Source organism: Melitaea cinxia, chromosome Z (genome assembly GCF_905220565.1).
Source record: "Melitaea cinxia chromosome Z, ilMelCinx1.1, whole genome shotgun sequence".
Classification (NCBI taxonomy): domain Eukaryota; kingdom Metazoa; phylum Arthropoda; class Insecta; order Lepidoptera; family Nymphalidae; genus Melitaea; species Melitaea cinxia.
The window spans coordinates 3,071,276-3,088,839 of NC_059424.1; the positions used below are offsets into that span (position 1 = coordinate 3,071,276).

The window sequence follows — 17,564 nt, forward strand, 5'->3', positions numbered from 1 at the left end:
TAATCGCCTTCACGGCTGTCGTCCACACAAGAAGCTCAAACACGTGACATAACAGGCGCAATGCAGCAGCGCGATAAATCGCTCACGGAAACTTCATATTCTTTGCTACACGTAACTTACGTGATGTAGTTAATTCATTTCACGTCTTTCTCTGTAGCATGCGTATATTTTAATCATTTATTATGATTATTTTAATTTTCTTAAATGTCTGTTGGAAATACATTTTAATCAGAGAAGGAAACATTTAAACGTAACATTGGAGTAAAGTTTTAGAAAGTAAAAATTTAATTTTTTAAATTAAATTTAAGGCGAACTAAAAAAAAGTAATGGCAAGGTAACAATAGTTCAGATATCTAGGACAGAGGGCGAATTAGTCGATTCGAGCCGGGAGCACGTGGCGGGTTAACGCCTCTGTGACGTCACGGGCGTGCTGCGGGCAATCGATCACTCCCGCCCATTCATGTCGCGTTCGTAGAGACCATGGCTCCATGGTAGAGGCTGCATCATGCTTTGTATCTGACAAACCATTCACACGAGTCTGATCGGATTTTTCGTCTGCGGTACGCTTTAAATCGCTTTTCATACAACATGTCAGGAGTTCTAGTGATTTATTTTAAATTTGTTTTACAACGAAACTATTATTAACAGGGTTTTGTGTATTTTGTGTTCTTATTAAACGTATGATAGCCGCCTTACGTATATTTAATGTTGAAATAGCAATTAAAAAAAAATATATATATTTGAAGGTTTTTGTTTTTAATTCTATACCTACATTATAGCACTCCTATTCTATTCGAATAAGTCTACTATGGTTATAAACGTAAAACTTTTCTGAAATCAAAACTTAAAAAGTATAAAACATGAGTTAACTATAATAATATGGTTCACAGAATATAGAAAAATGATTTTTACGGTATCTAAATGTCATCTAAGTGTTAATAAGGAATATAAATGTAATGTATTGTGAACAACTCACTCGTTGGTCAGACGTCCGTCTCGAGCGTCTCAGCGCCCGAAGCGGCGTGCAGTTGGTTGACGCGCACGTTGCAAGTGGTGCGCCGGCGCAGCTCGCCGCGGCGGGTGTCCACCGCGCCCGAGCGACTAGCCTGTCTGGCCTGTTGCTTCTGCACTTGTTGCTGTTTTAGCTACGTTAAGCGGGTTAGATCATCACAATTTGTTCGAAGCTCAAGCAGGAACATTGCTATGATAAACAATTTACAACGTATCCCTTTAAATCGACGTAATTTACTATTTGTATAACAATTTCAATCAAATATAATTGTACAGTATTCCTTTATACAATCGCAAGGCGGTGGTGTGCTTGATTTGTGTAGTATATCGCAGTACGTGTAATTGAATTGGTTGATTTGATTCGATCGTTAGGAACGTACTTGGTTCAAGCGTAGCAGATCTTGGTGTTCCAGCGCGGCGATGTCGTCCACGTTCCCGGCAGATTCCATAGCGGCCTGTCGTTCGAGGAGAAGGCGCTCCTCCTCACGTAATCGACGCATGTTACTCTCGAGGATAGCAGGGTCTGCCACTAGAGCCGAGTCCTCTAATTCCATCATATCTGACGACGAGTCATCGCTCACAGACGATTTCTTTATCGGCCCTGAAACTATTTGAAAACTTGTTAAAATAAAAGTAGTTGTGTTGGATAATAGAAGCTCTAAGATTTGTAGCCATTTGCAAGCTCGTATCTACTTTGTTATTATATGCGGTAGCATATTAAAGGAACTTTAGAATAAAAGATCGTTAACATAAACGGTAACAATTAAATAAGGGAGGTTTACAAATGCAATTAAGGTACTACTCTTACGCCCGGTTTCCGAAAGGCTGATCAATGCTGAAATTAACAAATCATCTGTCAAATCTCTTGTTAAGCATGAAATGAGTTGCTAAAAGCATGGTTAACTACTTAATTTAATCATACTGTCAGTTGACATAACTGTCAAATTTGACTCTGGAATCGTATGTTAACCGCCATTTTGGGTTTCTAAAACGCGAATTAAGCTATAATCATTGATCAAACGTCTGTCAAATACTCGGTCCACTAATCGGTGTATATCGGCGAATTAACTTAAGGAAAACAATTATTTTCTACGTGAAACTACATTTTGGTTCTTTAAAGGTATATAAAACATATTTATAACCAAGTTTTATATATGTAATGTATGTTTTATCTTATAATAGTCTACATTTTGGTCTTGATAAACTAAAATTTTTTGTTCTTTGTTGTAGCTTACAGAGATGTCTATTATTATTACGAAGAAGATACTGGTCAAAGTTCAATAATAAATAAAAACACTTCAGTTCGGTCATCTCTATTATTGACACATTTTAATCGTTAAGTTTTAAATTTGATTACTAACAATATATAAATAATAGGGAATTTAAAAGAAAAGGTCATAAAAATATATATCTAAATATACATTTATAGGAACTATTAAAAAAATACTTATAATTACTTAATAACTAAAATTTGAAACAAACTATTATAATTATAATTACTTTATCATATTTTCATCTTACTATTTTCTACTAATTTTTTTTTTTAAATCAGTCTACAATATTCTGATAATTTTTTTTTTCTAAAGATGCTCTTCGTCTTATTTTCATGATATTGTTTTTTTTTTAAATAATAATAAATAAATAAATATCTTATAACATACATTTTTTATAAATATACAAAGAAATAATAGATATATAAATACAAATATTACACCCAGACTCAGACGGGAATCGAACCCGCAACCCGCGGAACAGAAAGCAGGGCCACTACAAACTGTGCCAACGGGCTAGTCAGTTATTGTTTTTAGGAACTATTTCCTTTTATTGTATCTTCCTTAGATGTTTATATGATGCTTTATTAGATGTTTGAGTATTATCATATGTATTAAATAACATCACAACTAACAATTTCTGTAGGTTTTGATACATCACAAATATATAAAATAATATTTAATTATGTTACATGACCACATGTTACAAACCGAATGTCAAATCAAACTAATCGAGGACTAGCTAATTTTGCTGTGAATGACGTTTCAGCAACTCCAATTGATTTGACATCCATTTTAAATCTAACAGCCGATTAGTAGACCTATACTTTGACAAACGTTTCAGAAACCGGGCGTTAATGTCTAGTTAAACAATGAACTTTTATTTCATTTCATTTAATGAGACGCGTCGTGTTCATTAGTTGTTTTTTGTGCGTTTTTGTTGCTTTCCGAAATGTTTTTCAAGGGACAAGAAAATAGAACCAGTTTTTGAAATATTTAATCAACGTTTTATTCCGATGTTTTAGGCGTTATACTGGACTTTGTACAGCAAGTGCGAATGTGCACAATAATAAAATTCGAGAAATTGTTTTAGTATATAAAAACAAATACTACTCTAGGAATCAAAACTTTACACATTAGTTTAAAATTTATTAGGCATGATATATTTCTACTCAAAGTTTAGCATTTACATTCTAAAAGGGCTGAATGGCGCGTCAATACACTACGCTAGTTAGAAGATCGATACGTATTGGAAGGAAAAGGATGAGTAAACAGCTTTCACTATCGTTTTCCAATACATAATGTTTTCGAAACAGAGACACGTGACTAACAAATACTATTAAACATAGGAATTCGCGTAAAGTTGAAAAATAAGATCGAGACAAGCGATTCACAGGTAAAAGTCAAACAAAAGTCCTCGAGATTTTGAGGCTTTTTACGTCGGATGATTGAATAATTTTAAATCCCAAAAAAAAACTACTACTGATACATTTGGACACCCATAACCACTATAAACTATTACTGTAGACCTACCACGGTATAATCGTAATGTCACTAAATCTTTAGTTCAAGGAAACGAGTCTATTGAAAGCTTATCAAACTGAAGATCTAAATTATATTTAAAAAAATTAATAGCTCGCTCACTCTTTTACGGAAAATAATCAATATACTTTACCTGTCACGGCTTATGAGTAATGATAAGGAATTTGAAAAGCATAGCTATATTAAAAGGAAATCAAGAAACAGATATGTGATTTTTTTATATAAATAATAAGTAAATAAAAAGCGGCACCTTTCTTACAATTAAAATAGAAAAAAATCAGTATAAATTATAAAAATAAAAAAATAAACTTACTTCAACCAGCGCAATGTTGATAATGTGCTAAAAATATAAATAAATGGAGATCTCATTGACTGTACCAAAGTATTAAGATGCTAGACTTATTGTTTGATTAAATTAAATTAACTATCTTGGAGTCTACTAAAACTAATTTTCAAACTGGCTAAAAGTTTGATCATCAAGAAAATTCTTAGACCAAGACAAGGTTCTTGTCGTTTCAATTTATAGAAAGAGTATGTATATATAGATATATCAGGATATTACACAGATCTAGACTATATAAAGGGATTTTATCGTATTTGATTCGTTCAATTTAGTGCATTTTTAGCACCGATAAACCCTCATTTTATCTGAATAAAGTGCCCGTTACCTTTGCGTTGGAAATTAAAACAAAATAATAATTTTTCTACGAGGAGAATTTCACTACGTCTTATCTATTCGTTGAGAAGGAGCTTAAGATAGCCCGGTCGAAAGAAATAAAACGATGACTTGCTTTCCAGAGGGCATGAAAATATTTGAGGGAACAGCTTAAGCTGCTTACAACTGCTATGCAATTCTATCATCTTTTTAATATTTGTTGAACTTTATAATATTCTATAAGAGTCGAATGATAAATTGTACCACTGTTCTTACTTTATATTTGTTCTTACTTTAAATTGTTATTATTTAGATTATAGATACGTTTTGATTACTATGACCAGAAATAAAAAATCAAAACACAAAATAAGCATTTCAGAATGCGATCAATATTCTATTATGAACAAATAAAATAACATCGCAAACTTATTGAAAAAATTAAACAATAATCTTTTCTGTGGCATTTTCATATAGCTTAGACTAATATTTACATGAACACTGCACGTCAGGCCTTATTGTAATATCACAAAGATCGTCTGTATCGATAAAATCTAATCCGCACTAAACAAACAAACGCACAACACTATATAGTCAATGATCACTGCAGAACTCGTCTCTCTCATCGTCCTTCCCACCTGAAAGTATTGAAAATAAACATAAAAGAAACAAATAAAATAAATAAGCAAAACGTGCACGTTGTATCGTGGCAGCATTTGCATGCAGATACGAAATAAAAGATAAGGAAATGGGACTGTGGGATATAAAAAACATATTTCATGTCCGAAATTGCACGTTCATTAGAAAAAATTCTAAACATAGACTAAAAATAAATGTGCAAGATTAAATTCATTATAATTGAACTTACTCAAATATGGTTCGCCCATAGTCCCGGGCAGGTAGGGGCAGCTTGTGACGTGGTTGAAGTTCTGGGACTGCATCTCCTCTTGGTCGGTCTCTCGGTGATAGAAGTAATTAAAGTTAGATACGATGACAGGCACTGGCAGAGCGATCGTGAGGACACCAGCGATTGCACAAAGCGACCCGACGATTTTACCCCAAACTCCGACAGGCCTAACGAAAAAGGTATATTATAAATCTTGTTCTTAGAAATGTATAGATATTAAAAATGTATGCAGAGCTCAAAACATACAAGCCCAGTAAAAATGAACATGCGTCATACACCCTGCGCGGTTACATAAAATTAAAGATGCACTAAAAATAAATTAATATTTTATAAGATTTTGGTCAATGGAATTTTATTTTTTGAGGATCCTATGAATTTATATAAAGACACATGAATATATTACAAATTATAAACCAATTTCATACATCACCATTCATTCACGCCAGCAAATTAAAACCTGTCGTTTATATTCATCGCACAGCAAAAGTTTTACGCCAGCAATATGTCCAAAATAACCAAAACTCCAGTCAAAAACGTATTAACAGAAAATACATTCGCTTGCAAAAACCAATTTTAGCGTCTATTAATACATTTAAAGCACCGAGTCTTGAGCTATTTTTGGACATAAAATCGATAAAAATTTAAGTAAAGAAAAATATAAAAATAATATGTGATTTATAAAATGCATCAAAATGATCTAATACTATTACGAAAAATTAAAATAATAAACATTGCAAACATGCAATTTACCACATTAAATCTAACGTATATAGGATACACGTAATCCTGCATCGAAAATGGTGTGAAAACTAAACATTTATAGGTGACGAAAAAAATAAGCAGCATAATGTTTCAAGGACAATTTTACATAGTAGCAAATGTGTAAAATTTACCAGACCTTTCTGGAAACAATTATAATGATTAACATGGATGTGTGGTAATCGAGAAAGTTACAGAAATAGGTGTAAAATAGCAAAATAATCCAAATGTGGCCTTCTGAAGAACGGCTGTTTCAATGAAATCAACATAAGTGCAAGTCCTTTATATCACCATTTTCGATAAGCTAATCGATTCTTAATATTTATAACAATCACAACAACAAAACATCTGACAGATACATCGTACAAGGACATTTCAGCGAAAGCATTACGATGGAGCACATTAAACATTAGGACGTGGAGACATCGAGACACCAACAGGACCACTTCAACTTGATATAAGAGCTGTAAGATTTACTATAAATTCCTGGCCAAATTTATCAGAGTTGAAGTGTATCGTTATACATATAAGCAGTTTTTTTTTTAATTTGATAACGGTTTGGACAGGGCGATTGTCACACCGACGACAGTCGTTGTGGTAAAGATACGTTTCGCTGCATATTTTTCGTGTGGAAATTTTACAACTATGCTTCCATGTAAAATTGTAGGAGTATAATAGAACTTAGTATACAAAAAGTTTATAAAATAGTATTTTAAATAAATGTCTACGACGAACGGTCTCAACGTGCATTGGTATGTTTAAGTGAATAGTATATATACTATATGTTCGGTTATGTTCTAGGCGAGCCGTCGATAAAATCAAACTTAAAGCGTAAGTTATATGATGTGGCGAAATAAATCACAACCGTGTTAAGATGCCGATGTAAAGTTGTAGGATAAAATGAAATGACGAGAAGGCATAGATGATTTTTAGGGTGAAGTCGCTGTATCATACGTCATATCGCCGTATCCTACGGTCGTCATTGTCACGACCGCCCACCAAAACGCATCAGGTATGGATTTGAAGAAGCTGTTCTCACTTCCGGCTTCCGCGAAGTACACCGCAGATGAAAACAGCACCACACCTTTAAGCACATACGAACGGCGCATACAGTGGGATTACAGTGCGAGGGAGTGATGCAGGCGGGCGTCGGGCGGGTCGCGAGACAGTGGTTACCTCATGTCTCCGTAGCCAACAGTAGTCATTGTTATGACGGCCCACCAAAACGCATCAGGTATGGAAGAAAAGTTTGAATCGGGACAATCTTTATCAGCAAAGAATACTGCGCTTGAGAACACGACCACCCCTGTAAACACAAAATACTTGGTGCACGAGCGCCCGCAGCCAGCCCGTAGCCGCCCGGTTCTGTGGCCTCGTCGATTGCGCATTAAGTGACGTCAAGAGTCACTACAACGTTGATTCCGATTGTTAAATCGATAAGGAGTTATCCTTTAACACGCTTATTTAATCTGTTCTAATCATTTACACGGTATAATCGTCTTAACAAACTTTCGAAAATTATTGAAATATTTCATATAAAATATTTGCTATTCTGGAGTTTTGATTATGATTTCTTATATTTTATTATTTTGCAATAAGCTTTGCATTACAATACAGTTAGTAAGTTTTAAAAAAAAATATACATCGATTTTCATTTTGTATGCTCCTAAAATATATTTGTAATCGCAGTTAGAAAAAGTAGCTTCATTCGTAATTTTTACTTACCTATAAAGAGGAAAAATATTAAAAGTCCGAGTTCTCTCATAGATGCTTTGAGAGTCCGTCCCAAAATCTGTAAGCCCTTGGAGTGACGCGACAACTTGAAGATACGGAAGACTCGCACGAGGCGAATCACTCGAAGTATAGCAAGACTCATGGCTTGATTGGTAGATTTATCTTGAGGTGAAACCGGAGCTCTTGGCAGGTTCAAAGTGTCTTCTTCTTCAGCAACAACGGTGGCCAGAGTGATGAAGTAGGGGATGATAGCTATTATGTCTATTATATTCATCACGTCTCTAAAGAAGTTGAACTTATTAGGACAGGCCAGAAACCGTACTATCAATTCAAAAGTGAACCAGATAATACAGAGCGTTTCTATCAAGAAGAATGGGTCGGTAATATCTGGCACTTCGTCTTCCTCGATTTTGGTTCCGTTGGTGGTAGTATTGAATACTTTGTAGTGTTTGAATTCCGGTAGAGTTTCCAGACAGAAGATCACGATGGACAGCAGAATGACAAAAACCGAGATAATGGCAACGACGCGGGCAGCCTGTGAGCTCTCGGGGTATTCGAACAACAGCCAGATTTTGCGCTGGCGCTCGTTTGAGGGCAGGGGTTTTTCCTCTTCCTTTATGAATCCTTCATCCTCACTGAAAATGATAATAGCTTGTTATACCTTTAAGTTTAAAAAAGTTTGAAATTCAGCCCAATTTCTAATACAAACACGTTTTTGTAGTATACAATTTTTGTAAATAGATTGCCATGTGACGATATTTATAATGTAGGTGCAGTAAGTGAAAAAAATATAAATTTAAAATAATAGATATTTTTAGGCAATGTCATTTCATTTTTAGGCATGTCAATTTAGTGATAAAAATTAAATTTATGGCCGCTTATACATACATACCAACATGGTATGGTATACCTATTCTTAATTTTTATTCTTCCCCAAATAGTAATTTACTAATTGCTTAACCTATTAGGTTTTATGTGTTGGGCTGAAAGGAAGAATAAGATATGCATATTTTAGAGAGTATGCCATAATAACCGGAATTTGTTGGTTGCCTGTTCCCCCAGTTCGTAAAACTTGATCTCCTCCGAGAAGACGTCCAGTGGGACGTTTACAGGGCGACGAAGTCGACCGCCGCTCTGGTAGTAATAAAGGATGGCGTCGAAGGACGGCCTGTTTCTATCGAAGAAGTACTCGTTCCTGAAACAAAGGCACAATATAAAGTAAAATATTTTCTAAGCTTGTGGCGCAGCATTATTTCAGTTTGACTTTTTGTATTCTATAAATTTTATTGTCCGAGGACATCAACTGTTTGACCCAATCTTTTATAAATGTACATATATTATACATTCATCTACAACAAAATTTTTACTGTACGCAAAAAAATATAGATATATTATATAATTTGATGTTGTCAAATGATTTTTAAAGGCCATCCGCTTCTATGCTTTTCAGTAAAATTTACCGTTTGAATTGCGAATGGTACCTATATTATAATTTTGTTTCTCAGAATGTTTGTAATGGCGAAGTACTCACAACGAAACTTGTTATAAATAAACATTGATCGTCAAATGTATAACGTTTTCAAAATTATTAATTCCAACTTTCGCTTACGTGAAACTACCAAGTATTTTTCTTAAATGTAATAATAGCATTTTTTTTACTTATGGGGATGTTTTCTTACCTTAAGGGGTCGAAGTATCTTATCCTTCTAGCTGGATCTCCTAGAAGTGTTTCCGGGAACTGATTTAATGTCCGAAGCTGAGTTTCAAATTTGAGACCACTGACCTGTTAGCAAAACGTTAATTTGATCATCACAATTTCAATTTTATTAAATCGAAACTTATTTGGTATTGCAATTTATGCTTCTATGGTGTTGCAAAATATGAGTCTTATACTATACTTTTATACAAATACAATTGTAAATATATACGTGAATCTTTAACCTGAACAATATTCATTACTGCTTTAGTAAACTACTTCGTACTTGCTGTCCTTATCTTGTTTCGTGAGCGCGTAAGCACGACTATAATTTACAAAGAAAAACATTCTACGAGAAAAAGAATGCGTTTTCGGGCTAACGAAAATATTATTGGACTGGTAATGCATAAGTACGTAGCCAGGGTAGTAGTATATTAATATGTGTATTATATACGTTTATCAGGGTCTAATTTTACAACATCCCTATTTCAAATATCTGCCTTTTATCCAGGTTACTCTACTGTCTGACCTACTTATTTCGCGAACCGCGCAAGGTCCTTTCCGATACAGATTTCAAACAACTGTCTTTGTAATGATCTGTTCGAGTTCGAATATCTCCTAGTTTAGTTTTAAAAGCTTTGTCAATGAACGGAAGTTAATGTCTGCGTTTTGATTATTACATTTAATACAGCATTCGATTGTAACGAAAATGACTATCGCCACGTTTAACTAGATATCATCATCATCATCATCATATATTAAAACGCTAAGATGTTTGCCTCCCTTTTTAGAAAAAACCTCACAATCACTCCACATAAATTATGTATCATTTTATAGATAATTGGTTGCTCTACCGGCATCCAAAACTAAAAAAAATATAATTATTTTATACTTTATCGTACACCACAAATTATATATTACAAACAAAGCATAAAGATACAGATAGTGAAGTACAGTGGGCAGCCTTATGGCTAATTAGTCATTTTTTCCAGACAACCCAGACATAAAAAGGAAACTTATTATCTAAATTGGGTAGGTGGTATAGATGTATAATAAACTTATAAAATTAAAAGTAAAAATTACATATATTCTATCATAGACTAATGAAGTACAAATTGAAGTTAGAAATTAAGTGAAATGATAAAAAAACAAATATACATACAAACAAGAAGGAATAAAAAAAACAAGAAATTGCACCATATGACACTGAATCTTAAGAAAGTAATTCTTAACGTGTTTCTTAAAAGTCAACCGTTATTTTAGCCTCCCTTATGGATAAGGGCAGACTATTCCATAATTTGATAGCCTGAAGAGTAAAAGACTGACTAAAGTACTTGGAATTATGTACGCGTAACTTCAGCACTTCAACACACATGCCTTCGTGATAATTTTAATTCTGAAGTTATACTCACTGAAATTTTATTATGGCTTTTGTTTTTGTAAATTAATTAATTATTAAACTTATGTATATGACGGCTTTAATTTTGAAACAACGTCAATATGATTGACTGTCAGTAATTTTTTTACTCATTTAGTGCGAATTATTTGCACGGGTATTGCTAGTTTATACTAATATTATATGGCTAAAAACTCTTTGTTTATTTAAATTCGCTATTCTCAGGAACTAGCGTTTCGAATTGAAAAATTATTTTTGTGTTGGTTAGTCCATTTCCCAAGGTGGGATATTGGCTATTGTTCCTCAAATTAATGCGTGCGGAACTGCGGGGCTCAGCTAGATAAAATATAATACTTTTTTGGGATGATATGAAAATGATAATGACCACATTTTATCAAAATGTATCATTTCTTAGGAATAGTATTTTTTTACATCAAAGTACGAGTAAGTTGCTACCTGCTATTTCTAAAAAGTATCTAAAAAGAAAAAATAAACAAACTAGAACTAAAGTTAAGTTCAGTAGCTGAAAAACGAAACCTAGATAGAGAGCGCCAGTGAAGAAATGGAACGTGCGAGTTAAATTTAGCCTCAAAGGCGGATTAAGCATTGGACACGATGTTTTCAAAAACTTGAAGAAAATATATTTTTTTTCATATCTTTAAAGAAATGCGAATGACCGTATAATGGCCGTAAGATTTTTGCAAATACTCGTATGTTTCTTTACAACAATAAGTAATAAATAGAATAGAATAGCTAAATAGCGACAGTTAATTTTACCAAAGCAATTTGAAATCATGGGATATCTTTGAAATATAAGACAATGTAATTTAACAAACACATTTTATTAAACACTTAAGCTTCCCTCGACACATTTTGACACGCTAGTCCATGCATGGGGTATGGGGCCAAGGTCGAGAAGCAATGCACTTTGCTTAACGAGGTGCAGGTGTGCCATTCATGTGATATGACCGAGTAGAGGTCGAGATCGCGAACGTGTCATAACTCATAATGCAATGCTTTGCGAGGAACACGATAACGTTTCTTGTTAGCTTGTTACATACATTATGGGCATACATGTCACGGCATTACCGTGTACGATTTTCTCTAATAGGTTAATAGGTAATTTGCAACAGTTTAGGATTCACTAGAGGATATAGAATATCATCATTTAAAGTATTTTAAGTTTAAGTTGCTTAAAACTATTCTTATGTTATATGGAGTCTTGGGATTTCCATACATTATTTTAAAAGCATTTTTCGATTATATAAAAAATATATACCTATTCCGTTTATTCTACTTATGTATTTATAAATTATTCTTGTTACGGATTACACATAGAGATAATAAATAAATAAAAAAATTGCAAGAAGAGCAATAAAATTCTTTTTATAACTAGCGAAACCTACTATATATGTGTATAGTAAATGTCGTAGTAAATGTGGTCACATTTAAATTTCATCGAGATCTGATTACAGCTTTTGGAGTAATGTTTGATAATGCGTATTTACTTGACTATTTTTTCGTCTACCAACGTTGTATTACTGGTCGATATAATTAAAGTCGGTTTTTCTTCGTTTGCCTGCAAAAAATTATTTATAATGTAAAAAATATGGATATGATGCAGTTCATCATTACAGCCTATACAGTCCACTGCTGGACATAGGCCTCCACAAGTTTACGCCAAAAATAACGTGAACTCCTGTGTGTTGCCCATAGTCACCACGCTGGGCAGGCGGGTTGGTGACCGCAGTACTGGCTTTGTCGCACCGAAGACGCTGCTGCCCGTCTTCGGCCTGTGTATTTTAAAGCCAGCAGTTGGATGGTTATCCCGCCACCGGTCGGCTTTTTAAGTTCCAAGGTGGTGGTTGAACTGTGTTATCCCTTAGTCGCCTCTTACGACACCCACGGGAAGAGAGGGGGTGGCTATATTCTTTAGTACCGTAGCCACACAGTATATGATGCGGTTACAGACATTAAATTATTAGAAAGGTGCAGCGAACGCGTGAATTGTAATGGCCTAATATTTTTGCACATCGATAAAAGTTATTCCCGTAGTATAAGTTAAATACATCTAAATAAAATATTAAAACGATGCTGTGACCGGATCCGGCAATTTGGTACTGGATCTGGTAAGAGTAAAATGATACTAGATCCACTGCATTACCGGAACTAGTTTTCTGGATTGCAATCCCTACTTAAGACAAATGATCATACGAGTATTTGAAATAGAAGAAAGGTAACTACCAAAACATCGGTAACTTTTATATTTAAATTTATTTGTCTAATGCGGGGGATCATCACTTCAGCCTAATACAGTCCACTGTTGGATGTAGGCCTACACAAGTTAGCGCCAAAAATGGAGTGAACTCATGTGTTTTGCCCATAGTCACCACGCTGGGCAGGTGGGTTGGTGACCGCAGGGCTGGCTTTGTCGCATCTAAGACACTGCTGCCCGTCTTCGGCCTGTGTATTTAAGTGGTGTAGAAAAAAAAATATTAGTACGGCCAACAAAAGTGGCAGACGAGCGAAAAATAAGACTACTTTCAAACTTTTTGGTCCCTTTATGTAACTTGGCTTAAGTCAAACTTATTTGTTCTTACTTTTATACTTTTAAAATATATGTAATATGTTTCCTTAAAACACTTGAATTATTTTTTCACACTTTGATGATATGATATGATATGATGAACTTTGATTTGAAAATATTTGTTACGAGAATGTAGAATAACATAAATCTTTATATGACAGTAAACAAATAAAATTGGAGTGTCTGTTTATTATATTAAAATAACCGGTTTTAACTAAATGCATGAGGATGTATACACGGTACATATACTAAAATATATATTTTTACAATTTTTGTTTGTCGGTTTGTTTCTTCTGGTTAATATCCAGATATGGCTGATCCGGAATGGCTGGACCGATTTTAGCGGGACTTTTACTGGCAGCTGAGGTAGTAAGGAGTAACTTTTAGGCTACTTTTATTTTAGAAATTAACTTATTTTATAACTCTGCGAACTGAAAAATAACTTTTTTTTTGTTAAATTCCACGCGGACGAAGTCGTGGGCACAGCTAGTATTTAATACTTTTGCTTTCATAACAATTCTTGTATCGTATCTAAAAATAAGACATATTACAAAATTAACAATAAGTCACGTAACTGCCGTATTTCCTAAATTCAAATAATCAAAGTGACTCATTGAAATTCTTTTGATGTAATACAATGATGTACACAATCTTCGGCAGGAGGTATTGAAATAATTTATTAAAAATCTGTAGACGTTTTTCCTGAAGTTTACTTGAAAGTTGAAGTTACTTGGTCTTGGAGAAAAACGAGGTGTTTTTATTGGAAATGCAACGAAAATCCACGTTTAGTTCACGGTTAGCATAAATTATTGTATGACAATTATACCGTTTACTTCATAAATATTCAATATTACTTAATTGCAATTAGTTGTCGTTGTTCATTCAAACAGAAAATAGTCTACTAATTGAAATATATTAAAACAGGTAACTAATAAAGTACTGTTGAATAATTAATTAAACGTGGGTAAAATTCAAAATTATATTGAATATGATAAACTAGTTATTAGGCTGCGGTATACGGCTATGGTCTACAAGTATTTCTATTGTCCTATATTATAAGTAGGCCACATATTTTTATAATACACTATTATTAGTCATATAAATTATCTATAGGTATATTATTTTTATTTGTACTTTTAAAATGATTTTTAAATTATCATAATAATAAATGGCTTCAGGTTTAACGGCGTTTTCGGCAATGGCATATTGCGGGTACATTGCGGATGCTGTACGGTTTGATAAATCGATGTCACCGCGTCCTCTGTCGAATCCGAATGAATGCGTTTTATTTGTTCCTCAAGCTAAACAAATAGTATATGATTTTATGAACATCTATCCGAATCACACATTATTTCATCCTTAAATAAGGTGATACACCGTTCCACATATGTTAGTTGTAACATGATGTTTTATAGCCTATCACTTTTCCTTCGCAAAGTTATACAATATTCGTCAAAATTATTGCTACAGAACTGAGGCATGTCAATACATTTCGATGCACAGAATATTTTCAGACCTATAACTGTGGACAGTTATTAATCAATAACAATAATTAGAATAATATGTTTTGTTTTTCAAATAATTACTAAGATAGTTTATATATTACCTATATAGATACTTGATGGATGTGTGGAGTAATGAGGAAAGATCGGATTAGAAATGAGTATATAAGGGGAAGTTTGAAAGTAGCACCCGTGACAGAGAAAATGAGGAGCAATAGGTTAGCGTGGTATGGGCATGTGATGAGGAGGGATGAACGCTATGTCGGTAAAAGAATGTTAGGGATGAATGTCGAAGGACGAAGAGCGATCGGCAGACCGAAAAAGGGATGGATGGATTGTGTGAGTGAGGATATGAGAAAGAAAGGAGTAAGCACTGAAGTGACGAATAATAGAGAGGAATGGAAGAGGAAAACATGTTGTGCCGACCCTACATAAGTGGGATAAGGGCAGGAAGATGAGATGATACTTGCTGACTTGTCGAACTTCGTACTGCTTTATTTTTTTTTTAATGTAATAATTACATATATCAAAATAATATATCTGTAAAGTTTGATCAAACAGCACACGGTGTGTAAATTTGATTAAAATCAGTTAAATAGTTTAGGAGTACTGTGTGGCTACGGTACTAAAGAATATTGCCACCCCCTTTCTTCCCGTGGGTGTTTTAAGAGGCGACTAAGGGATAACACAGTTCCGCTACCACCTTGGAACTTAAAAAGCCGACCGGTGGCGGAATAATCATCAAACTGCTGGCGTAGAAATACACAGGCCGAAGAAGGGCAGCAGCGTCTTCGGTGCGACAAAGCCAGCCCTGCGGTCACCAACCCGCCTGCCCAGCGTGGTGACTATGGGCAAAACACATGAGTTCACGCCATTGTTGGCGTAAACTTGTGGAGGCCTCTGTCCAGTAGTGGACTGTAATAGGCTGTAATGATGATGATGATGAGTTTAGGAGTCCATCGCGGACAAACAATAACGCGTAATTTATTGGTATATATTAAGAAGATTAGTTAGGTACCTTTAAGAAAAAAGTAAGTGCTATGGATTCAACTGTGGTTAACTTTAAAATGCCATTGCCAAATTGCATTTGCCAAAATTCCAAATAAAATATCTACTAGAATCAAAATTTGACAAGATACCTTTTACAAATTTGGTGCAATAAGATTTGTTTATTTTATTAGGTTTAACGTCGATACTTGTTATATGGTTACGTCAAATACGTTACAAAATAGTAGTGTAGTAGTAGTTCAAATTATATTAAGAAAACCTAGTTCACGAACAAGAGATATAATTATATGTTTTGTCCCCACTTATTCATATTTGGGATGTTTTTTCAATTTTCATTTTTTTACTTTATGATAGATGTATAATATATAGACACTGTATTTAACAACTGATTTGGATTGCCCAGTTTTATAATTCTATTTTTGAAGTTAATAATAAGCTTCGCGAATCACCGACCATCAAGGGATACTGAAAAAAATTACTTTTTGTTTTTAACTCATACTAAAAAGGGTTTGATGATGTGTGAGAGTTTTTATAAAGATGATATAACGCATTTTTCAAATGAGGTATGTTCTTTGTGGATAAATAGCAAAGTTTAGTGTAAAGATCGAACAGAATTTATACATAGTGCCTAAAGGTCGATTTTCATCGATGAGTGGTGGTAATAAACAATTTTTTAAAGTACTGTATTTTGTATGATAACATATCGGCTTGCTATCTTAGCTTCAACCTTGGTTGTTTGAATTAAATAACAAATTTAGGTTTCTTGTTTTTTTTTTTTTTTTTTTAACAAGTCTTATACATCCACGGGCTTATGAACCCATGTCCTTTTTTACTCTAATACATGCAAATTTTTATTTTTATTTTTTTCTCTATTTCAAGGTAGGTTCTAGGTTTCTTGTTATAAATTCCTGAACTTACTGAGAATTTAATATTAAAATAGCATTATTAAGATAACAGTTGTTTGTTATTCATTTCATCTAGATTAACATTAATTAATTTATTTATGATAACATTTCACTTTATGTAAATTATAAATTAAGATACAACTTATGGGATGATTAAAATTATAATCGTTATTCGTAATTTTAACTATCAGCGAAGGGTCGTAACAAAAGATTTATAGTACACATTGATTGATAAACATACTAAATGATGTTCAGTGTTAAATAATACGGAGAACGGCAACACTGACATTAAAAGTCTTTTTTGTTCTAAATTGAATTATTTAAATTTAATTTAAATCTATTAACTACAAAATGGAATAAAGTAAATATAAATATCCAACAATTAAAGCGTAATAAATATGCGTAATAGCATATAAAATATTCTGGATTTAGGTATATAAACTGTTTCACGAACAACGTAGGATGTCTTGTTTATAGAACGTTTCATTGCAAATAAACTGTAGTGTGTCAGCTTGAGGGATTAATCAAACGTGTGTTGTATCGTGTTCCTGACATTGGTTCGTTTTCTAGTGTGTTAAATTTGCATATAAATAG

At 33.6% G+C, this 17,564-nt stretch overlaps 1 protein-coding gene across 1 annotated transcript in view; it reads right to left on the reverse strand.

Moving 5' to 3' along the window:
• Positions 1-983: 983 nt before the first annotated feature.
• Positions 984-17,564, reverse strand: part of LOC123668489 (potassium voltage-gated channel protein Shaker) — an 89,929-nt gene continuing 73,348 nt past the window's right edge. Inside the window, exons 3-9 of the mRNA XM_045602221.1 lie at positions 9,556-9,659; positions 8,910-9,071; positions 7,868-8,511; positions 7,097-7,226; positions 5,345-5,550; positions 1,392-1,618; positions 984-1,145 (exon numbers count right to left, since the gene is read on the reverse strand). Coding sequence (XP_045458177.1) covers positions 984-1,145; positions 1,392-1,618; positions 5,345-5,550; positions 7,097-7,226; positions 7,868-8,511; positions 8,910-9,071; positions 9,556-9,659 — 1,635 coding nt within the window. The remainder of the gene's footprint in view (positions 1,146-1,391; positions 1,619-5,344; positions 5,551-7,096; positions 7,227-7,867; positions 8,512-8,909; positions 9,072-9,555; positions 9,660-17,564) is intronic.